The sequence below is a fragment of the Phyllopteryx taeniolatus genome, chromosome 3 (assembly GCF_024500385.1).
Source record: "Phyllopteryx taeniolatus isolate TA_2022b chromosome 3, UOR_Ptae_1.2, whole genome shotgun sequence".
Taxonomy (NCBI): Eukaryota; Metazoa; Chordata; class Actinopteri; order Syngnathiformes; family Syngnathidae; genus Phyllopteryx; species Phyllopteryx taeniolatus.
The window spans coordinates 7,168,104-7,192,861 of NC_084504.1; the positions used below are offsets into that span (position 1 = coordinate 7,168,104).

Sequence of the window (24,758 nt, forward strand, 5' to 3'; positions counted from 1 at the left end):
AGGAATAGTGTTAATAATACGTAGAGAGCTAAATAAATGAACAAACCTGCTCTTTAGTGCACAAACGTTAGCCTGAAAAAACATCCAGTTGTTGACATTGTTGGTTCTCCTCTTGTTCGCCCAAGTTTCCCTTTAAGGGTACTCTGCTATCGTTAGCAGCTGGCACACTAAGCTAAGCAGCATGAAAGGCTTCAAAGTGCATGGCACACACGGATCCTTAATGATAATTTCTTGCTAGCCTCCTTCTCATTTGCCATCCACCAGACAGACAGATGTCTTAAAAAAAAAGTGCTTAAAAAAACACACATACTGTGGTGTCTCATCCAATCCCTACGGGCACTACATAAAGGAGTGACTCGATATGGGGCATAAAAAAGGAAGCGAAGAGGAAGAAAGTAGCCTTGACAGTGCTAACTGCCGTCTGCTAACTGAAAAATCAAGCAAAGTAAAACGAATGTTTTCTTGGAAATACGGCACATGCATACCTCCACACAAATTCTGCCATGCTTAAATCCAGTGTGTTATTTCCTATTATCAATACAATCGATTGATTACCTTTTAAAACGATTTAAATTGATATATTTACATCCGGAAGGCTAACTTGCTGAGCACAGATCGATCCAATTGGATCGTAGGAATATAGATTGAGACATCGATATAATGAATGAATCGTTACACCACTAATTCTATTAAGATTATTAGGTTAACTGGTAGCGGCATGGTGGACGACTGGTTAGAGCGTCTGCCTCACAGTTCTGAGGACCGGGGTTCAATCCCCGGCCCCGCCTGTGTGAAGTTTGCATGTTCTCCCCGTGCCTGCGTGGGTTTTCTTCGGGCACTCCGGTTTCCTCCCACATCCCAAAAACATGCATGGTAGGTTAATTGACAACTCTAAATTGCCCGTAGGTGTGAATGTGAGTGCAAATGGTTGTTTGGTTATATGTGCCCTGCGATTGGCTGGCAACCAGTTCAGGGTGTAGCCCGCCTCCTGCCCGATGATAGCTGGGATAGGCTCCAACATGCCCGCGAGAAGCGTCTCAGAAAATGGATGGATGGAAGGTTAACTGGTATGCCTACTGGGCTTCTATGACCTGAGGCATTCATTTAGTAGTTCTTCCCTGGGGGATGTATTCTTGGAGACCTGTTGTTTCCTCCTGGATGGTGCCTGTGACGCTCGGTAGTCCTCACTTCACTCCCACTTCTGAACCAATACGCAAAACCACTCTTGGTTAATGATCTGACTGATGGGGTTCAGGCCTTGGCAGAACAGCAGCAGGGAAAGAGCATTTCCTTGGAATATGCCACATTTGATGTTCACCTATGCAATTGACTTTGAGGTGGTTTCCAGATAGGGTTGGGCATCGTTTGACTTTGAGCGATTCCGGTCCCGATTCTGGTTCCAAACAATTCTCAATTCAAATTCTTTTACAGGGCTGGGTCAAAAAAGTTTGCATGATCTAAATAGAGTGTGTCCAAATTCTGAACATCTGTTTTCTTAGCACTAAAATGAACATTTGACACGGGGTCCTTTATAACCAGTATCAATATCAAACCTACGAACTAAAAGGCAATGTGTGGAACTTTTTATTGCATGCTTAGTTCTACAGTAAACTACAAATGGGGTGTCATTAAACAGTTTAAAGCATTCTCATGGAGGGCAGAGACTCTGTTTGTGTGATTGACACGCATGCACACACGAACACACAGTCTGCGTGTAACTTTCAGTCACTTTCAGTATACTGGTAGAAAAAATAGCCCGAAAAGTTACATTGTTTAACAGAAAATGAAGCTATTACTGTTCCATTTTGTAAGATCTTTGTACCGTTGGAATCTTTTGTCACATTGTGACATTTAAAATGTTAGAAAATGAATGTTAACGATCTTTTTCACCCGATCTCAATCAGTTCAAAATCACGTGATCGACCTCGATTTTTGATTATGTAATCGGCTCAGGACATCCGTAATATATATATTACCAAAAATATTCACTCACCTGCCTTGACTCATGTATGACTTTAAGTGACATCCCATTCTAAATCCATATGGTTTTATAGGATGGTGGTCTACCCTTTGCAGCTATAACAGCTTCAACTCTTTTGGGAAAGCGTTCAACAATGTTTAACAGTGAGTTTATAGGAATTTTTGCCCATTCATCCAGGAACATATTTGTGAGTTCACACATTGATGTTGGGCAAGAAGGCCTGGCTCACAGTCCACTCAAAATCAACCCAAATGTGTTCTATCGGGTTTAGGGCAGGACTCTGTGCAGGCCAGTCAAGTTCATCCATGCCAAATTCTCACATGCATGTCTTTATGGACCTTGCTTTGTGCACCAGTGCACAGACATGTTGGAACAGGGAGGGGTAATCCCCAAACGGTTAGACTGTCCTAAATCTCTTGGCATGCTGAAGCAGTCAGAGTTGCTTTCACTGGAGCTCAGGGGCTAATATTTGGCACATTTCCAACTTTGTGGGAACAGTTTGGAGATGGCCACTGAACCATTGGCCATTGAACTGTGAGGCAGACGCTCTAACCAGTCTTCCACCCTGCCTACCTAAATACTTATCTAATACAAATTATTATTCTGCCTGCTAAGTATCATTATTTTTCAAACAGTAATAAGCTTAAAAATGATTAAGAAATACACTTTAAATGAAAATATTAGACTTGTCTCGGCACGGTGAACGACAGGTTAGCACATCCGCCTCACAGTTCTGAGGACCCGGGTTAAAATCTGGCCTCGCCTGGGTGGAGTTTACATGTTCTCTCCATGCCTGCGTGGGTTTTCTCCGGGTACTCCTGTTTCCTCCCACATCACAAAAACATGCATGGTAGGTTAATTGAAGACTAAAATTGTCCGCAGGTATGAATGTGAGTGCGACAGGTTGTTTGTTTATGTGTCCTGCGATTGGCTGGGAACCAGTTCAAGGTGTACCCCATCTCTGGCCATAGTTAGCTGGGATAGGTTCCAGCATACCCGCAACCCTAGTGAGGATAAGCGGTGTAGAAAACGGATGGATAGACTATTGTAAGTTTCTGAACAAGTTAATAAGTGCTCAATTAAAACAGAAAAGAAATGTAATTATTTTGACCATTTTAGTTTTCTCTTTCTTTTTAAGATTTTAAAATACAAAATTCCTTTATTTTACAATGTCAAGCTTGACACTTGAGATAGCTGTTGTTGCTGTTGCTGATGTGCAATTATAGTGCTGAGCTTGCGTATTGGTATTGAATTGGCAGTTGACTTACTGACTGGCATTTTTTTTGTTCATCGTGGTTATGTTTTGATAGTGTGAGTATCTTCCTTGTTTCAGTTGCAGCAGTGGCGGTTGTCTTCCAAGCAGCACGACATTGTCACTAAATTAGACAGAGAAAACAAAATGGCGTTTAGGTTCATTTTAATCCTGAAGCTCTCAGGTTTAAGCCTCAAAGGCACTGGCCTTTTTTGCTGATGGCAAAAGGATTGTGTGGGTGATGTGGAGCAGATTGCTGAAGGAGGGTATGCCGTGTAAAGTGCAGGGCTTCATCTTTTGTGTTATGCATCTCAGCAGTATCTAGTTGATGCAGATGCATGGGTCTAACCTCTGTCTCCATAATTTCTTTCTCATTTAGCTCTTTTGTTCCACTCATGCACATAAATTTCCAAACTCTTACCGTTTCCAAATCATCTCTGGGCTTGCATCTTCTTGAAAAAACTCTTTGTCTACTGCAAATGTCTTCTGAAAATGTTGATAGTTTCAATTTGAGTAGTCAATACATGGCCTATAAATGCTAAAACAAATCTCCTGATGATTTCATAACTGCCTTTTCCCTTTTTATCCAAATAAAGCGATGTTTTTCCCTCCCAACAGCTGTGCCGTACCCCCCACAACATAAATTGACCATAAAAGAGCTTTTTGAAGATAGCAAGCCCAATGCAGAGCTGCTACGTAACCACCTCGTCAAAGAGGGCAGGGTGGAGGAAGATGTGGCGCTAAGGATCATCAACGATGGCGCCAACATCCTTCGCCAAGAGAAGTGCATGTTGGAAGTGGAAGCACCAATTACAGGTATGGTGGCAAAAACAATCTTTACAATGCCAGACGCTTGATTGTCAGTGATTTGTTGGCAGGTCTGCATTTCTATCATATTTCAATCCAACTGCTAAGGTGTTTTACGAAATCACTTTATGCACCCAGAATGCATGCATGTATGTAAACACAGACAACACATTCCCTGTTAGTAGCTCAATACACTTAGAATTACCTGGATTTCGGCATACCTGGGCCACACCAGCAAAGTCACAGAGTTGTCCTGAAGGCATTCCTTTGATGATTCCTTCTTCTGTCAATGTCTTTATGTCTCCAAAGTGTTCTGTAAATTGACTGTCTGTTGTACTAGACCGGCTCCAACTACCGGAGACAAATTCCTTGTGTGTTTTGGACATACTTGGCAAATAAAGATGATTCTGATTCTGATCAAAGGCTGTGAATTGTTACACACACGTGATTTCTTAGTTGTTTTTGTTTTTTTTTAAATTCCAAAATCCCTCTCATATAGACATTATGGGGTTTTGTGTGTGCATTTTTGACGGGGAAATGAATTTAATCCATTTTGGACGAAGTCCGTAATGTAACAAAATGGGAAAAAGTGAAGGGATGTGAAAACCTTCCGGATGCACTGTAAACATATGTAAGAGAGAAGGATAGTTTTAAGATCTCAAAATTTTGCCCAATAGCCTTCTCAACTCAATTCCTAGAGCACTTTAACAACACCTGCAGCTGTAATGAAGTACTGTACTTAAAACGTAAAATACGATCATTAAAATAATAATAATAATAAATAAAATATACATTCTATTGTAATTAAAACATACAAGCGCTCCCTTTACATTGACATTTATAGAAACACCGCATATGTTTTTATTTTCTGTATGCTACAGTCTTAGTAACTGCAGTGTTGTTCTGTTTAACTAGTATGTGGTGATGTCCATGGCCAGTTCTTTGACCTTATGAAGTTATTCGAAGTGGGGGGATCACCTAGTAATACAAGGTATCTCTTCCTTGGAGACTACGTAGATCGAGGATACTTCAGCATTGAGGTAAGCTATTTTGAATTTGTTTTTGTCATTATTATTTATTGTTTCATAATTTAATGATACGCCTATTCAGTGTTTTTTCTAAATACGTTTGATAAATATTTTCAGTGTTGCTTTGAAGGTCTTACATATGTGTGTCTTGGCTGAATAGATTTTGCTGCCTGAAATTCTATTTCAGTGACAATTCCAAAGGGCACAGTTCATCCATGCTGATTGGAACGGTTAAAAATAAGACTCTGGTTTGGAATAGAGAGCTGCAGGCCGGTTGTACCAATGGTCTGTAGTGGCCTTGGTGGGAGTCATGGCTAGAGGGTGGCAACTAGACTAAGCTTGGATCCATTATAGCTGCAATGATGACCCACTTTCATGAGTAAAAGGATATCAAAGCATGTATAGAAGCCTCTCAAAATATCCCTGAACTGTCCTTCTCACTCTATATGCATTTTGATGCATTCATGTGCCCTCTGTTGATGAAATAAAATCAGTGGTCACTGAAATTACTTCAACTGAAAAAAGTAAGATTAAATTAACTGATGGAAATCGGACATTGCTTTTAATTAGTTTGATTTTTAAAATGATTCTTTTTAACCACAATGAAAAAACAAAGCGATTGTTATATTAGTGCACGATTAGATTAAGCGTAAATCGATTAGTCATGTCTGCAGAGTGTGGTACGGGGATGACATGTTTAAGAGGCAAATGTTACTTTTACGCTGGTCACTTGTGAGCTGAGCGCCATAAACTGTGTCTCTGCAGTGTGCATGTGTAATGAATGCCAGCTCAAGCTGTGCAAAAGTATGTCAGTCAAACCTCACTCTTTGAGACCCTACAAGTAAGATTAGCGGCAGCCAGTGGCAAGTGTTTTTGTGTGTCGAGTTTTTTAGACACCTACACTTCAAACGCGACACTTAGATTGTATAAAAAAAAATGAATGCCGGTTAATGTCACTGTAGCAACGCCACTAATATATATATTTATGTGTGTGTGTATATATTGCATTTTGTGACTGTTGTCATTTTGGCACCTGGCTTGTCGTGGAGTTTTGTGTGCTGTTGTAGAAGACAGTTGTCTTGTCGTGTCCCTGTGGAGGAAAAGGCGTCCGGTTATTATAACATTGACCACACCTCGTGTGTGTGTTTCGTAAACCCAATGTCGGAGAATATTTAAACACTAAGCTAACGGCTTCATGACGATGATCTGCTGCATTACATGAGTGATTAAATCTACAGCTTAACTATACGGAAAGCGAATGTCACAATATACTCAGAAGTGACATGTGAAGTGACAAGTGACACTACATTAGCTGTGTAGCTTCTGAATGTGACTTACTGTAGCTGTCTAATAATTCTTTGTAATCGTTCATAAAATCCAGTACATTGTAGTGAAGTCCGTTTAAAGTGAATTTGTCACTGTAATCTGACAGTAGACTGGTGATGTGCGAGCTCCTCATAACGAGACGTTTACCAACAATTCCCAAGACAAGAATGATATTTACATTGATAAAATCATGACAGTCATTAGTATTAATATCAATAATTATGCTTACTTACATTTATGTACTACCTTGTCTGCTCCGCTGTCTTGTACGCAAACTCTTCACCTGTCAGCCAGGGGAGTCCCATACCCCTCACTTTCAAGTGTACTCCCTGACCACACTTAGTTTCAAGGGCTATACATCCCTTCATCTTAACCCTTCCCCTGGGAAATGGGATACTCCTTTGCCCTTAATGTTCCAAACTTTTTTTGTTTTTGCAAATATTCACTCATTTTGAATGTAATGCATGCAACATGTTCCAAAAAATCTGGGACAGGGGCATGTCAACCACTGTGTTAAATCACCTTTCCTTTTAACAACACTCAATAAACATTTAGGAACTGAGGACACTAACTGTTGAAGCTTTGTAAGGTGGCATTCTTCCCCATTCTTGCTTGATATACAACTGGATTTGCTCAACAATCCAGGGTCTCCGTTGTATTTTGTGCTCCATAATGTGCTACCCATTTTCAATGGGAGACAGGTCTGGACTGCTGCAAGACAAGTCAGTAGTACCTGAATTATTTTACTACAAAGCCACAATGTTGTAACACGTGCAGAATGTGGCTTGGCATTCTCTTGCTGAAATAAGAAGGGATGTCCCTGAAAAGACGTTGCTTGGATGGCAGCATATGTTACTGGAAAACCTGTATGTACCTTTCAGCATTAACGGTGCCTTACAAGTTAGCCATGCTATGGGCACTAATACAACCCCATACCATCCCAGATGCTAGCTTTTGAACTTTGCGCTGATAACAATCCGGATGGTCCTTTTAGAAAGTTGAGGAATGCTCATCAAACACCTGTTTGGAACATCCCACAGGTGAACAGGCTAATTGGGAACAGGTGGGTGCCATGATTGGGTATAAAAAGGAGCTTCCCTGATTTGCTCAGTCATTCACAAGCAAAATGGGGCGAGGTTCACCTCTTTTTGAACAAGTGCGCGAGAAAATAGTCCAACAGTTTAAGGACAATGTTCCTCAACGTACAATTGCAAGGAATTTATCATATATATATCATATTTCATCATCTACGGTCCATAGTATCATCAAAAGGTTCAGAGAATCTGGAGAAATCACTGCATGTAAACGGTAAGGCCGAAAACCAACATTGAATGCCCGTGACCTTCAATCCCTCAGGCGGCACTGCATCAAAAACCAACATTAATGTGTAAAGGATATCACCACATGGGCTCAGGAACACTTCGGAAAACACTTCAGTAAATACAGTTCGGCGCTACATCTGTAAGTGGAACTTGAAACTCTACTATGCAAAGCAAAAGCCATTTATCAACAAAACCCAGAAACGCCGCTGGCTTCTCTGGGCCCGAGCTCATCTAAGATGGACTGATGCAAAGTAGAAAAGTGTTCTGTGGTCTGACGAGTCCACATTGCAAATTGTTTTTGGAAATTGTGGTCATCGTGTCCTCCGGGCCAAGGAGGAAAAGAACCATCCGGACTGTTATGGACGCCAAGTTCAAAAGCCAGCATCTGTAATGGTATGAGGCTGTGTTAGTGCCAATGGCATGGGTAATTTACACATCTGTGAAGGCACCATTAATGCTGAAAGGTACATACGGCGAAACATATGCTCCCATCCAAGCAACGTCTTTTTCATGGACGCCCCTGCTTATTTCAGCAAGACGATGCCAAACCACATTCTGCACCTGTTACAATAGCGTGGCTTGGTAGTAAAAGAGTGCATTAATCATCATATTTATATTGCACGCGTAATCTTAATAGCTAAAGTTGCGCTCTCTATTAGGACTGAACATTTTTCTTTTTACAAAAGGCAAAACAGCGCTCTTCAGAATGACTGATCGGTGTACATGAAGATGAATTCAACAATGTGGTTGCCTAGGAAACAAAGTGCCCCTTCAAGTAGTGGTATACCTTTGTAGGAAAGCCTTTCACTTCTTCCTACAGTACTTGGCAATTAAATTGTTCTTTGATTCATAATTGGCACCGTAATCCTAGTGTGTGTGTGTGTGTGTGTGCGTGCGTGCGTGCGTGTGTGTGCATATCTGCACTGTGTTCCAGTTATTAGATGTATGCTTTTGTTCAGTTTAGTCTGAATTACAGTGAATAAATTTTTAATTAAAATCAATTACATTAGGTTTTTAATACCTTGAAAAAATTGTGTGTCCCCTGAGTACCTTGCTCAAGGGCACCTCGACAATAGTCAGGAAGCAGACTAGCATATCACGAACAATTTAAATTTCTTCTTTAATCCTGAAGCCAAATATTAGCGAGTGAACTACTTTACAGTTCACTGTTGCTCCCTCCATTTACAAACATGGTGACAATGGTTAACATTGCATCTAAAAGTGACAAGTGACAGTTGTGTGTGTATATATATATATATATATATATATATATATATATATATATATATATATATATATATATATATATATATATATATATATATATATATATATATATATATATTGTTTTTTCGCTTGTCGCTTAAATTATAAAACATGACAAAACTAGTCTAATTCACCATTGTCTAATAGTTAGAGACTTTTACAAACATGAGTTCTGCAGCATTGAATCTTTTATGACGCTAAATAGAGGCCGAAAGTTTTGTATGTTTAAAAAATATATATTGTATATAGTTGAAGACACACGATTTGTACCTGATACATCAGGTTTTGAATTTAAACTTTAAAGCTATAGTACGTAACGTTTGGTCAACAATCTTAAATATTGAACGCATACACAATACAACCAAAGCTGTGAAATATGCCTATTTTTTTTAAAACCTTCATGTGTGCTGTCTGGAGCCGATAATTTTTTTTTTTGCTATGATTTGAAAGATCCTTATGTGTGTACCAGGCCTAAGGCATCTGTCAATCATGATTCCACGCCCCTGATGACACATCTGTGCCTAAAGTCTCAATACGAAAAAATATAATTCTCAACTGAAGAATAGATTCATAACTGAAAAAAAGAAACTAAGAAAAAGCGTGAAAGGAAAGGAAACACAATTTTATTGAAATTACCTGTTCAACAAAAAAAATCAGTTTAAAATCAAAACCTGTAGTGAGTTACAAATATTTTAAAAGGAAATCTATGTCCTTTATTTAGCACCATAATCTCAAAGAAAATATCAATATGATGTCTTTGTTTGTTGGTTAAGCGCTTCAGATGTGCTGGGTGGGTTGTCTCATAATGTTTGTAAAGTTTAGAAGTATACTTTTCTTCTCCTGCAAATGTGCCCTTGATTGGCTTCCTTCTGCAATTTTATACAGTGAGCTCAAAGGCGGGGCATGTACATATTGTGCATCACAAGACAGTATATTTTCCACCTTTGTAAATTTCATCTTTTTTCTCTCCTGTCACTTTGTTTGTATCTTGCAGTGTGTTCTCTACCTCTGGTCACTCAAGATCAACCACCCTACCACACTCTTCCTCCTGCGAGGGAACCATGAGTGCCGCCACCTCACAGAGTACTTCACCTTCAAACAGGAATGTAAGTGCAGGTCTTGCAGCCATAGGAAGGCCAGTCTAATGCACTTCCTCTGCTGTCACATACTTTATTAATATGGAGCCATATTATGGAAAATTGACTTTGTTTTTATTCAAATATTGTAGTTTGGTCTCTGGAATGCTTGTCCACCTGTAACAGTCAGGCTAATTTACATACTACAGCCCCACACGATGCTTCTGAGCCCAAGATATAGCAGCTCGGGTGAATAATTGAAAATGTACAATAGATCAGTTTTCGATGGGCAATAAACTATGGTTGGATGGATGTTAAAAGGACTCAAAACTCAAGGTGTAGGACTTGCGACTTGACTCGGGACTTGCCTGTCTCGACTTGAGACTCGACTCGGGACTTGCCTGTCTTGACTTGGGACTTGACGGCAAAGACTTGTGACTTGCAAAGCAATGACTTGGTCCCACCTCTGGTTCTCAATGCTGTGATAACTGAGGGGCTTGAGTTCATACTGTATTAGATGTCCTGTCGATGACCACTAATGCTTAATTTGCTAATTATTTTATCTGTCTTTAAAGAATGTCAGTTTTGCTAATGAACACACATGTATTGTGACACATGATGGCATACCCTTACAGTCACTGAAACTGGATCTGGAAAAAAATATGTACTTGGTCCCTCTTTGTAGCTATAACAGCTTCCACTCATCTGGGAAGACATTCTACAGCAGGGGCCTTTTTGAAACGGAGAGCTACTTCTTGGTTCCTGATTAATGTGAAGGGCTACCAGTCTGATACCTTTCAATAATTTCAGTAATTTACCTTTTAATATCTGTTATTGTTAGTGATGAATTCTATACATATATGTGAAGACATTGATCATGTTAATGGCTTCTCACAATTATCAACAATTATTTAACAAGCTAGTAAACAGATAAATATCAATATGCAAGACATTATTTCTATAAATCTCTGCAAGTGTATGAATTTTCAAATGATCACTTCTAAAACATTCCTAGCAAATCAATGTCCCATCACTGGTAAGCTATTGTTAGAACACGCCCGCGAGCTACTCATTTGGTCCTTGGAGGCAACCTAGTGGCCCATGAGCACCACGTTGGTTACCCCTGCTCTACAGGATTTTGCAGTGTGTCCATGGGAATGTTTGTGGTCACTAATGTTGGACGAGAGGGCCTGAATTCAGATCCTCGGTTGTAGTTCATCCAAAATGTGTTTGATGAGGTTGAGATCAGAACGCTGCGCAGTCGTTAAAGTTCTACAACACCAAAGTCATCCAACCATGTCTCTATAGTCTTTGTGCCCTGGGGCGCTGTTTGAATAGGAAAGACCCCAATCCTTGACTCAATTATAGAAATGAAAAACAAACTATTCCGATTGATGACCGTGATGATCATGATTATATTTATCATGGTATTGCTAAAATAGATATAAACAAAAATATCCGGACACCTTGTACTTGTACATTGGAAATTATAAAGGGCAGCAAACAAAATTAATTTCCTTGCTTACAAGGTCCCACAAAATGTACCGAAAACAACAGAATGACTAACATAAAGGTGACGTATTCAATTAACATCAAATTCTCCTTGAATTGCTGTACAATTTTGTCTGATCACAGAGGAGAGTCAAAACAATTGACGTGTTTTTTGCAGTCGTGCTGGGAGAAGCAGGAAGCTGGAATAACAACCACTACTGTCAAAGACCGTAACTACAGAATAAATTATAAATGCAGTATCAATGATATATTTAAATTTGAAATCAAAATACTAACCATTTATAATATCACAAATCGATAAACCGTGAAATTTTGAAACCTGAGTCTCAGTACTTTGTGTATTAAATTTCTCTCATGTATGTGCTACCCCTGTCAATGAAAACGTCTTTATGCATGCTGGTCATGAAGCAAATCATAATTACAATCTAATGGTAACAAAACCGTCCTTCCATTTTCTGTACCACTTATCCGCACTAGGGTCGCGGGCGTGCTGGAGCCTATCCCAGGTATCTTCGGGCGAGAGGCGGGGTACACGCTGAACTGGTTGTCAGCCAATCGCGGCGCACATAGAAACAAACAATCATTCGCGCTCACATTCACACCTACGGGCAATTTAGAGTCTTCAATCAACCTACAACACATGTTTTTGGCATGTGGGAGGAAACCGGAGCGCACGGAGAAAACCCACGCAGGCATGGGGAGAACATGCAAACTCCACACAGGCGAGGCCGGGATTTGAACCCCGGTCCTCAGAATTGTGAGGCAGATGCGCTAACCAGTCGGTCACCGCGCCGCCCTCATGGTAACAGTTTGATGCATAATTTCTGCATAGAAAATACCAGCAGAAGAAGTGATGGCCATTAGGCTAAATTTCCTTGAGCAATTATGGAGGAAATTAACAGTCGTCGTATTTAAATATTTTTTAATGGGATAGGACAATCGCTCTCTGCTGGACTGCTATTTGGGTTGTATTGAATAGATTAATACAGCAGAGTTGTCCTGGAGTGCAGGTCTTCATGAATATAGCTCAGCTTCCATGGCTGACGACATATTCTTCTTTAGTCTGTATACAGTGTATAATATACAGTATAGTTGAGACTAAATCAATAGCTCTTTGCTGGTTGCAGCCAAGTAGAGCACTACATTTTTGCCACAGAGCTTCAGGACTCGGTGTCACACATTCATCAAAATTCTTAACTATCAATTAATCTATTGGATTATTGTTATCCACATCCCTACTTCTGAGAAACAGGCAAATACGTACTTAGGATTCAATGATACAGTCTCCAGTAAAAAGCAAAGAATGTTTTTCAGATTTTGCTGATACACTGCATCCCAGAAGTATTGGAACTGCTGTAGCCTGAAAATGTTCTTGTTTGATATCAAAAGATGAATATCAGACAATAGATCAACTTTCATCTTTTATTTCCAGGTGTTTAAACATGGGTCTGATACACAACTGAGACTAAAGCACAAGATCAAGTGTGATTCAATGTGGAAGTAATGTCATGGCTGGGGCTTGTAGGACATCTTCACTGATGATGTAACACATGACTCAGCAGTAAAATTAACTTAAAAAGTCGAAAGAAAAATTTGGTGTGCCAGTGTCATGAAAGATTGCAACCAGATTGATTAGGAAGTCCCGCATCACGCAGCAAGATAATGACTCAAAACAACACAAATTGCTTCAGGGGCAATCAATGGAAGGTTTCTGGCTGCCCAAGTCAATCACTTGACTTAAACCCTATAAGACACGCATTCTACCTGCTTTTTGTGTGTGTGTGTGTCTGTTCGGCTGTTAGGTCAAGCAGAATAGAGGAGCTGTATCCCTTTAATGCCGGAACAGTTTTATTGTGTCACAGTGGAGGTTTTAAGCTGCCGCTGTGGTTTCTTAGTATTATAGTGGATATTTATTGAGAATCAGTCGATCAGTAGAACAGAACAGTTTCTAGAGGGGAGTGAGAAAAGAAGACGAAAGACAAAGGACTAACTGTAAACAAGATGAGAAAGGTAAATCCTTATATATCTGGAACAATGACACATTAGATAAGAGTGTTGTATGGGGCAGTAGTGCTACACCCAGGGAAGGACATTACAAGACAGGACAGGACAAGGACAGGAGAAGCAGCATGCAGGACAAGGGTCATGAACCCGGCTGTACAGCTGAAGTGTGGTGGGAGAGGCTATGTAAATTCTAAACGTTTATAGGACGAGAGTGTGAGTGAGGGGATACCCAAGCAATTTGCATATTCATGAGGTATTTGTTGCAATAAGTGTGTGGCCCCACACCCAGCGAAAAAGTCCCAAGGGTGTGTGCCTGCGGACACATGCAAGTGAATTGACACTGTTTCGTATGCACAATGACTGACAGAAGTGTCCTGTAATTGCACCGCGGTGGCTGAGGACCCAGTCCTACTTCTCCTTGACCCAGTTGAGACGCTTCCTACGTTGGCTCAGGCTCAGAAGTGGCTTGACCCGAGGAACCCAACAGTTGTAGCCCATCTCCCAGATGGGTCTGAATGTGGTGGTTTTTGAAGCTGTGACTCCCGCCTCATTCCAGTCTTTCTGGATCTCTGCACAGCACTCTGTGAACAGCCACCCTCCTTAGCTATGAACCTTTGTGTCTTACCCATCCTATGGAGGGTATCAATGATGGTCTTCTGGCCAGTTGTCAAGTCTGCAGTCTTCCCCATATTGAAACCAACTAAGACAAATGAACCAAACTGAAGCAATTTACTGACACCTGGGGAAACCTGTGCATGTGCTTTGAGTTTAGTAGATGATTAGTGTGTGACACTCAGTTTAAAGCATTTATGGCCTGCAAAATTTTGACTGATTTCTTCACAGTGTTCACATTTTTTTGAATTCCTGATTTTGTGGGTTTTAGGAGCTGGAAGCCCAAAAAAATAAACAATAGTTGTTTAAATTGTGGGCCCTAAATCTCTAATCTATGTAAGTTTTACTTTTTGAATAGAATTAGGGAAATCAACTTTTCCATGATATAAATTTTTTTTGGAAAGGGTCTGTACATGTAAATACAAGAAGTTGTTTTCGATTAAAATTCATTCATCTTTTTATGTCCATCCATCCATCCATCCATTTTCTGAGCCGCTTCACCTCACTAGGGTCGCGGGCGTGCTGGAGCCTATCCCAGCTATCATCGAGCAGGAGGCGGGGTACACCCTGAACTGGTTGACAGCCAATCGCAGGGCACACATAAACAAACAACCATTCGCACTCACATTCACACCTACGGGCAATTTAGAGTTGTCAATTAACCTAGCATGCATGTTTTTTGGATGTGGGAGGAAACCGGAGTGCCCGGAGAAAACCCACGCAGGCACGGGGAGAACATGCAAACTCCACACAGGTGGGGCCGGGGATTGAAACCTGGTCCTCAGAACTGTGAGGCAGACGCTCTAACTAGTCGTCCACCGTTCCGCCTCTTTTTTATTTCAACCCAAACATTTTCGCCCAATAGTATAAATAAAGGAGTTGGACGCATACTTTTGGAAGGGAGTGTATTTTTTTTCCCCCACAGATTCCAATTTGGAGCTGCAGCCAAAAATGTGCTCAAATGCATTTATACAAGCGTTTCATCACTGCAGTTTTTCAAGGATGGTGGCAGTTGAGAGAGTCCACTTAATAAATTGACTAGTGTCCCTGGCCCTCTTTGTCAGAAAGTGTCGGTGAGCTCAGCATGACGCATCATCTGCAAAAGAGACTCCACACTGCTGAAGGAGCCTTTTTATTGTCATGATGCAGATGATAAACTGTCAGAGCGTTGAGTGCCGTCAGGTGTGCTCTTGATCCTTTTCATACAGTTAAACACGATTTCAGTTGGAGCCTGTGTGTCTGTTTCTATATATTCTTGTGTGAGTTTGTGTGGCTTAATGGTGCAGCACAGACAACCTTGCCAATTGCTAATTGATTTCACTCACAGCATCTTCTTCACCTCCACCCGCATGCACCCTCATCTACAGGCTAACAAAATGCATCTTTACACACTGTCCATCTTTAGATGTGTGGTGTAAAACTCTTAAAAATGTTGTTAGGCATTGTGCTTTTTGTTTTGAATAATTTACAATGCACAATACTAAATTTCAAAATTAAATGGTAAATGGACTGCACTTATATAGCACTTTATCTACACTATCACAGTTCCCAAAGTGCTTTAGAAAGACTCACATTCACCCACTCACACACACACAAATGGGCGACTGCTGCCATGCAAGGCGCTGCCAGGCCCACTGGGAGCAAATTAGTGTTCAGTGTCCTGCCCAAGGACACTTCGACATGGGGACAGTCGGAGCCAGGATTAGAACCAGGTCACTGGACGACCCACTCTACCTACTGAGCCACAGCCACTAAACGGAAATTAGTGATGTATTGCATTTTCTCATTGTAAATGCAAAACAATGTCATGATAAATACATAGTTGTAATGACTTAAGACAATGTGTTTGAATCACAATAATAATTCTATTGTAGAATAAGAAGTCCAATGTCCTGTTCGGTGAACTCCCGCATATTTGTGGTTTGGCATTCACGAAAGCGCCTAGTCACGAAAGTTTTGCAACATATCCTCCCGTTATTCACTGAAAAACATATCTATTTGCTGTTTTTGTGAAAAGGCCAAAGCAATAACATGACCGCTGTGGCACCATCTGGTGGCATCTTGGTGACGAAGTGTGTTGAGGATCTTCATTTAGACAAAGGTTTTCCTATGCTGCTGTCTTGTGGCAATAACAGTGCAGTATAAACCTTTCTATGGAGGGCGTCAATTACGTCCAGATACGTCAATTACGTCCAAATTTTCATTATTCGCGGCAGGGCTCAGTCCCTATCCCCCTCCTTCTAGTGGGGGTTCACTGTATGTAAAAGTTAGTGATGATTTTTTTCCATGCTTCGTAGCCACTTCCTTTTTCTTGCAATATAAGGCAATAGGCTTACTGTGTGCTTATGCATAATATTGCGTCATTTTATACATGGTTTACATTAAAGTCTGGTATAGCGTGCTTGAGTATACTCTGACTGACTAGTATTATCTGTGCAGTGTTTGACAGCCATAATACTGTATGTTGTACTAGCTTTGCCTGTCTGCTCTGGCCTGCAATGAGTTTGCTTCCCCTGACCCTAATCTGATTTGCAGTGCTGTACAAGTGACACTGTGGAAGATGTATTGTGACTGTTACTGGTAATGAGCCATTGGAATCATTCACAGCTTCTCCTCTGGCGATGCTTTGTTGATTGAGCCAACAATTTGTTTGTCATGCACATTAATGAACACATAGGATAAAACCTTTGTCCCAAATTTCACAGTGTAACTTGCTACATAATGTCAATGGTATATCAATCATATAACCATACAAGTTTGTTGTACAATATTTGTGACAGGTAAAATTAAGTACTCAGAAAGGGTCTATGATGCCTGTATGGAGGCCTTTGACTGCCTGCCCCTTGCTGCCCTGCTTAACCAACAGTTCCTGTGTGTACACGGTGGCCTCTCACCAGAAATTAACTGCCTTGACGACATAAGGAAAGTAAGTAACATAATGTGAAATAGTGCATCAATCACACACTGTCATGAAAGTATACATATAATACTTGTAAACTTGTCTTTTTCTAACAGTTAGATAGATTTAAAGAGCCTCCAGCATTTGGGCCAATGTGTGACCTGATTTGGGCCGACCCTGGTGAGGACTATGGCAGTGAAAAGACAACGGAACACTTCAACCATAACTCTGTCAGAGGCTGTTCCTACTTTTTCAGGTGTTAAATTAAATCTCCTTGGAAGTTAGTCCTCCTAATAGCAGTGACAGTCCTAGGAAAATCAATTGTGTTATTTAGTGCAAAGAAAATGGCTTTGGTATAATTAAAAAATATTCCAGACGTCTGCTGCTATATATGGTCGCTATCGTGTGCACTGGGCTTTGCATAACTGACTTGCAATTAGTCATGAGCAACATGATAACATTTATTAGTAAGTAGTAAAGTTTCCTAGGAAGACATTTAACCTCTAACTTTGTCACAACTTTACAATAAAAATCATTTAACTTTCAACAGATTGGTCAACTTGTATTTTATCTCTTTGCAGTTACTCAGCAGTCTGTGACTTTTTGGTAAATAATAACTTGTTGTCAGTAATTAGAGCCCATGAAGCCCAAGATGCAGGGTAAGTACGTTTGCCGTTTTCTCACATATTTTTCATGATATGCAATATCTTTGAGTGTTTTTCTTTTTTTTTTTTGTGGTCCAATAGTTATCGGATGTACAGAAAAAGTCAGACTACTGGCTTCCCTTCGTTAATTACAATCTTTTCAGCTCCAAATTATCTTGATGTGTACAACAACAAAGGTTTGTGTATGTTTCGTTGACTTAGCTGTTTTCTTGCTAGCTACTAAGTTTTAATTTTCAGACTTTGTTGTCTTTTACTCTAGCTGCTGTTTTAAAATATGAGAACAACGTGATGAATATTCGACAGTTCAACTGTTCCCCCCACCCTTACTGGTTACCTAACTTTATGGATGTCTTCACATGGTCTTTGCCATTTGTTGGAGAAAAAGGTATGTTGGAAAAATAAAAACATAAGCTCAAACTGTGCCTTGCAAAAGTATCCATCCCGTTGGCTTTTTACCCATTTTGTTACATTACAATACAACCTTTAATTTAAAACAAAATCTTTTTCTGATCTTTATTTAATTGATCTTCACAAAATAGTCTAACATTTGAAGTGAAATGAAGAACACTTAAATAATTTTTTTTTTATTTAGAGTTAAAAAACTTGGCATGTGTATAACTTTTCACCCCCTGAAAGTCAGTACTTTGTAGAGCCACCTTTTGGGGCAATTACAGCTGCAAACCATTTTTGATAAAGCTCTATGAGCTTGCCACTACGAATTTTTGTCCATCCCTCAAGGGAAAACTGCTCCAGCTCCATTAAACTTGATGGTCACTTATAGGCTGGTGCAGTTTTTTTTTTCCTCAAGATTATCACTGCATTTAGCACCACCATCTTTCCCTCTACTCAGACCAATATGCCAGTAAATGCTATTGAAAAACATTCCCACAGCATGATGCTGCAAATGCCATGTTAGACTGTGGGAATGGTTTTGGTGATTTGGTTAAGGTGATTAGATGTGTTGGGTGTACAACTAGAGAGTTTTCCTTTATGGCCGAAAAGATCTATTTTAGTCTCATCTGACCAGAGCACCTTCCTTTTTCTCATTTCGCTTTATAACCTAGACCATCATAACCAGATCCATTCCATTTTCTACCGCTTATCCGAGGTCGGGTCATCTGGCTCCTCTCGATGTGGAGGAGCAGCAGCTCTACTCTGAGATCCTCCTGGATGTCCGAGCTTCTCACCCTATCTCTAAGGGAGAGCCCGGACACCCTGCGGAGGAAACTCATTTCGGCCGCTTGTATCCGGGATCTTGTTCTTTTGGTCACGAGCTGTGGCTCGTGACCATAGGTGAGGGTAGGAACGTAGATCGACCGGTAAATCGAGAGCTTCGTCTTTCGGCCTAGCTCCTTCTTTACCACAACGGACCGATACAAAGTCCGCATCACTGCAGACCCTGGACCGATCCGCATGTTGATCTCCCGTTCCATTCTTCCCTCACTCGTGAACAAGACCCCAAGAAACTTGAACTCCTCCACTCGGGGCAGGATCTCATCCCCAACCTGGAGAGGGCACGCCGCCCTTTTCCGACTGAGGACCATGGTCTCAGATTTGGAGGTGCTGATTCTCATCCGAGCCGCTTCACACTCGGCTGCGAACTGCTCCAGTGAGCTGCGCCTAGAAATTCTGTCCATAAAAGTTATGAACAGAATTGGTGACAAAGGGCAGCCTTGGCGGAGTCCAACCTTCACCGGAAACGAGTCCGACTTACTGCCGGCAATGCGGACCAAGCTCTGACACCGGTCGTACAGGGACCGAACAGGGGGTTCGGTACCCCATACTCCCGAAGCACCCCCCACAGGACTCCACGAGGGACACGGTCAAACGCCTTCTCCAAGTCCACAAAACACATGTAGACTGGTTGGGCGAACTCCCATGCACCCCGCCGAGGGTGTAGAGCTGGTCCACTGTTCAACACCCAGGATGAAAACCACACTGCTCCTCCTAAATCTGAGATTCGACTTCCTGACGGACCCTCCTCTCCAGCACCCCTGAATAGACCTTACCAGGGAGGCTGAGGACTGTGATCCCCCTGTAGTTGGAACACACCCTCCGTTCCCCCTTCTTAAAAAGGGGGACCACCACCCCAGATGGGGGAATTTACACTACATACAGCAGTCGTCCCCAACCACCGGGCAGGCGGACTGATACCGGTCCGTAGGACATTGAGTGCAGGGCCACACAGAGAGAGTGGACAAAAAAACATTTTATTGATCAACAGAGTCTGAAATAAGTTTTATTTTGAAAATCAGGGGCATCCACCAGTGCATCTGTACATGTAGAACTGCTCGTCTCTGTCACGTGATAGGGTAGTATAAAAACAGGCACAATTATGAGACATAAGAAGGCCCTACAACTTACAAGACAAAAAGTTGCATGTAAAAGCCAATGTCAGCAACCCTGGTAGTTACAGTTACAGTAGCTGTTAATGGCTGTGAATGAGTTATGCAAGTAGAGCTGCTAATATTGTTTCTTCACCTGTTACTCTTTCAGAAGAAGCTCTCCGCTTGTTTTTACAGCACCAAATGTCCCACGGACTGGGACCGGTCCGCCTGCCTAGTGGTTTATGACAGCTGCTATGTATAGTGTAAACACATTTTTAATTTTGCCTGCACTACGCTGGCACCGCTGTGCGTGCTGGTTTGCACCTCCCTTTCAGACATGCTTTTTAGAGATGGTGAATCAGCCATTGCAGTTCGTCTCAGGTTTGAGACATCACATTGCACATTAATCTACTTGCACATTAATCTACTTGCACCAACTCCTCTCAGAATGCGCAAAATGCTGCACAGCAATATTGTATATTTGGCAGACACCCGGTTAGGCGATCAGCTTCCACATCTGTTAGTGTGAGCTCAAGTTTGTGCCTGTTCTTACACACCCAAACTTTTAGTAAATAAGGCCCAGAGTATTTCTCTTAGCTTCAGCAGTCAGGATATACTGCAAGTGGGAGTGTTTTAACAGAGACTGATGCTATGCATAAATCAATAAACATCTTAAATCTTGAATATGGAAAATTATACAATGTTCTTTTCCCAAACAAGTAGACTCCTTACAAATGTATTTTTCAAAGACTTATGAGGCTACTATTAAACTAATCTAAAGTTTTCCTCCCCCTACAGTGACAGAGATGTTGGTGAATGTGCTCAACATTTGCTCTGATGATGAGCTCATGTCAGAGGGAGATGATCTATATGAAGGTAAGGTTGCAGCTACCAATGTCTAATCACAAATGTTCGCACTCTGTAACTCAGCATATATCTGTTTTCTTTACGAGAGCAGTGGCAGAATTCCCCAAAATGCACTTTTTTGAGAAAACATAACTACGTATTCCTGCAGAATACTGTTTTTTAAGGATACCCAAAACATAATACATTATTTACGCACACAAATTACAGATGTCGTTCGTCCAAGCTAAGCAATGCCTCCCTCTGCTACGATGGCTGGCGATTATGCTCCTTTCAGATTGTTTCGGTTTGGGGGTTGTCCAATCAAGTAGCCACTTTCTAACTTGAACAAGGAGAGTAGTTAAATGGATATCTGTACTATGCAACTAACCTCACCTATTTGAAACCTCCAGTGCATCAATTAATTACTTGGTTTCTCAGTAATATGCTGTCTTCCAGGTGGTACCACAGCGATGCGCAAGGAGGTAATCCGGAACAAGATCCGTGCAGTTGGGAAAATGGCCCGAGTCTTCTCAGTCCTCAGGTATGAGCCATTGATTTCACTTTGTTTTTCATCATCCTTTCTCATAGTTGTGGTGGTCCTGCAACAATCAATAAACCAAAATCAGCCAGCATGCTCATATGGTGCCGTGAAAAAGTATTAGCCCCCTTCTCAAATTCTTATATTTTTGCATAGGTTCCCAACTTCAATGTTTAAGATCATCAAACAAATGTAAATATCAGACAAATATAACCCAAGTGAACTTAAAATGCTGTTTTTAAATGGTGATTTCATTTATTAAGGAAAAACAACAATTTAAATTTACCTGGCCCTGTGTGGAAAAAGTAATTACCACCCTTGTTAAATTATTAATTAATTGTGGCTAATTACAACTTTTGGTTGATTTTCACTGATCATACCTGATTACCTCCAGACCTGTTGAATCAAGAAATCACTTAACATAACCTGTATGACAAAATCAAGTAGGACACAAAATCTAAAGAAGCTACAACAAAATGACACAAACCAAACAAGTTCAAGAACATTCAAGAAATAAAGTTATTAGCATCTATCAGTCTGGAAAGGGTTCCAAAAGCCATTTCTAAAGCTTTAAGATTACAGCGATCCATAGGAAGAGCCATTAACCTCAAATGGAGAAATTATGGAACAGTGCTGAACCTTCCTAGGAGTGGCCGGCCGACAAAGATTACCCCAAGAGAACAGCAATGACTTATCCAGGAGGCCACAAAGGAACTCAGGACAACTTCTAAAGAACTGCAGGCCTCCCTTGCCTCAGTTAAGTTCAGTGTTCATGACACAACAATAAGGAAGAAACTGGGCAAAAATGGCATCCATCGCAGAGTTCCAAGGCGAAAACCACTCCTGACCAAAAAGAACATAAAGGCTTGTCTCACTTTTGCAAAAAAATATCTGAATGATTGCCTGTAAGAATATTACAGACGTGGATGGACTGACGAGAAGGAAGGTGTGTGTCTCATTACATCTGGCGTAAATGTAGCACAGCATTTCAGAAAAAAGAACATATTACAAACAGTTTTACGTGGTGGTGGTAGTGTGATGGTCAAAACGTGGTGGTCGTAGTGTGGTGGTCTTGGGCTGCTTTGCTTCTTCAGGACCTGGACAACATGCTGTGATTGATGGAAACAGAAAATGCTGAAGGAGAACGTTCAGCATCAGTTTGTGACCTCAAGCTGAAGCGCTGAAGCGTCCAAAACACACCACCAAGTCCACTTATGAATGGCTTAAAAAAAACATTGTTTTGGAGTTGCTTAGTCAAAGTCCCGACTTGAATCCTAATGAAATGCAGTGGCATGACCTTAAAAAGGCCGTTCATGCTCGTAAATGCTCCATTTTGATTTCAGTTGTTGCTGCTGAGGATGGCCCAACCAGTTATTAGGTTTAGGGGGCCAGGTAACTTTGAAAAGTTTTTGTTTCCCTTAATAAATGAAATGACCATTTATAAACAGCATTTTAAGTTAACTTGGGTTATATTTGTCAGATATTTACATTTGTTTGATTATTTTAAACATTAACGCGCGGAAACTATGCAAAAATATAAGAAGGGGTCCAATACTTTTTCACAGCACTGAACACTGTACAGTCATTCTCTTCCAAATGAATTTAACTGCTGTCCTGTTATTAGATTAAATTTTTCATTATTATTTATATAGTACTGGCCATTTGGTTGTCACGTTTTTTTTAATTTTTTTTATTAATTCATATTGTACTGGGTATTTGTTTCTAGTTTACTTAGCATTGACGTGTGTCTATAACACTGGGCAAAAAAGTTGCCCAGATGACGATGAGATGAGCTCGGTGTTTCAGCTTTTATTTTCATGTAGCATATTTATATTTGGATAGGATAATTAACTGAGGACACCATCAATAGATTAATAGACTGGAAAAGATAGATATAAAATAGGTTAAAGGGAATAGGACTATATTTATTTATAAATCCTTTGATTAGAATAACTGCAGCAAGCCTGTGAACCAATGACATCACCAAACTTAAATTCTTCATTTGATATGCTTTTCCAGTTTTTGTTATTACCTATTTTGGTTGTTGTTTGTTTGACTCATTTTTAAATCTGGAGATTGACTTGATCAGACTAAAACCTTCCACGTATTGTCCCTGAAGAACTCCTTTGTTGTTTTGCATAATTGTTTTGCTGCATGATATGGGATCCTCTAATCAGTTTGGTAGCATATTTCTTTAAATTGATTGCATGAGAACAGATTGATAGGCGGCAGTTAAAACATTTTACCACTTAATTAAATAATAACATTGGAACCATTAGGTATTTGTGCCTCTCCTCTTACCATAATTTGATGCATTTGCACCTGTGCGCTTTGTTTGTGTTGTGGTCCAGGGAGGAGAGTGAGAGTGTATTAACTCTCAAAGGCCTGACCCCGACTGGAACTCTTCCCATGGGAGTGCTGTCAGGTGGAAAGCAGACATTACAGACAGGTAAGTGTGCTTTTATCCATAGTCTGCCTCCAATTCAGTGCCTTTCTACTAGCTGCATGCATTCTGGGTGACCATCAATTCCCAAGAACATTTCCTCACTCCTGTGTCAACAAACGTGTTTGTGTTTACTGTTTTTTTTTTCGTGTTGAAAGAAAGAGAATTAATGTTGTTTGGGATCCAAACTTTTTGCCACCAGAATACACAACATGATTTGGGAAGGAGTGTTATTATGACTGTACATATGATACTACACTCTATCATAATGAATCGATCCATTCAAGGAAGTCATAAGGTTTATCAAAATCATGTACATATGATACTACACTGTCATGATGAATCAATCCATTCAAGGAAGTCATAAGGTTTATCAAAATCATTGAGCGTAATGAACAGTGGGAAAAGTGAGAAAACTTTTTGTCTTGGTGCTCTTAGAAAAATCTAAGCCATGCTTAAAATATCAAGGTCAACACGCCTGTTCTTCCTAATGAAATGACTCCATCATGTAAAAGTGAAAACAGAACACAGAAATCGTAGTGATGACAATCTTCAAAACATCTTAAAAATACAGCCCTTCCCACCCCTGCTTAACTAAACCTCTGTAAATACAGATCTCTTAAATATTACGTATATATAGCACCCAAAATGAATGGGTACATCACAACATATAGCGGCTGAAATAAGTATTGAACATGTCACCATTTTTCCCATTAAATATATATCTACTATTGATTTGAAAATTTCACCAGATGTTGAGAACAATCTAATCTATACATACAAACAAAGTAGAACAAATACAGTGAGTACGGAAAGTATTCAGACCCCCTTAAATGTTTCACTCTGTTATATTG

General features: G+C 40.4%; 1 protein-coding gene across 4 annotated transcripts in view; it reads left to right on the forward strand.

The window, feature by feature from the left end:
• ppp3cca (protein phosphatase 3, catalytic subunit, gamma isozyme, a) overlaps window positions 1-24,758 on the forward strand; it is a 48,923-nt gene that overhangs the window by 12,180 nt on the left and 11,985 nt on the right. For all 4 annotated transcript variants that reach the window (XM_061766738.1, XM_061766737.1, XM_061766739.1 and 1 more), the window contains 11 exons: window positions 3,852-4,049; window positions 4,956-5,080; window positions 9,977-10,088; window positions 16,967-17,112; window positions 17,202-17,341; window positions 17,667-17,744; window positions 17,832-17,926; window positions 18,010-18,135; window positions 20,876-20,953; window positions 21,380-21,464; window positions 23,813-23,910. In XM_061766738.1, coding sequence (XP_061622722.1) covers window positions 3,852-4,049; window positions 4,956-5,080; window positions 9,977-10,088; window positions 16,967-17,112; window positions 17,202-17,341; window positions 17,667-17,744; window positions 17,832-17,926; window positions 18,010-18,135; window positions 20,876-20,953; window positions 21,380-21,464; window positions 23,813-23,910 — 1,281 coding nt within the window. The remainder of the gene's footprint in view (window positions 1-3,851; window positions 4,050-4,955; window positions 5,081-9,976; window positions 10,089-16,966; window positions 17,113-17,201; window positions 17,342-17,666; window positions 17,745-17,831; window positions 17,927-18,009; window positions 18,136-20,875; window positions 20,954-21,379; window positions 21,465-23,812; window positions 23,911-24,758) is intronic.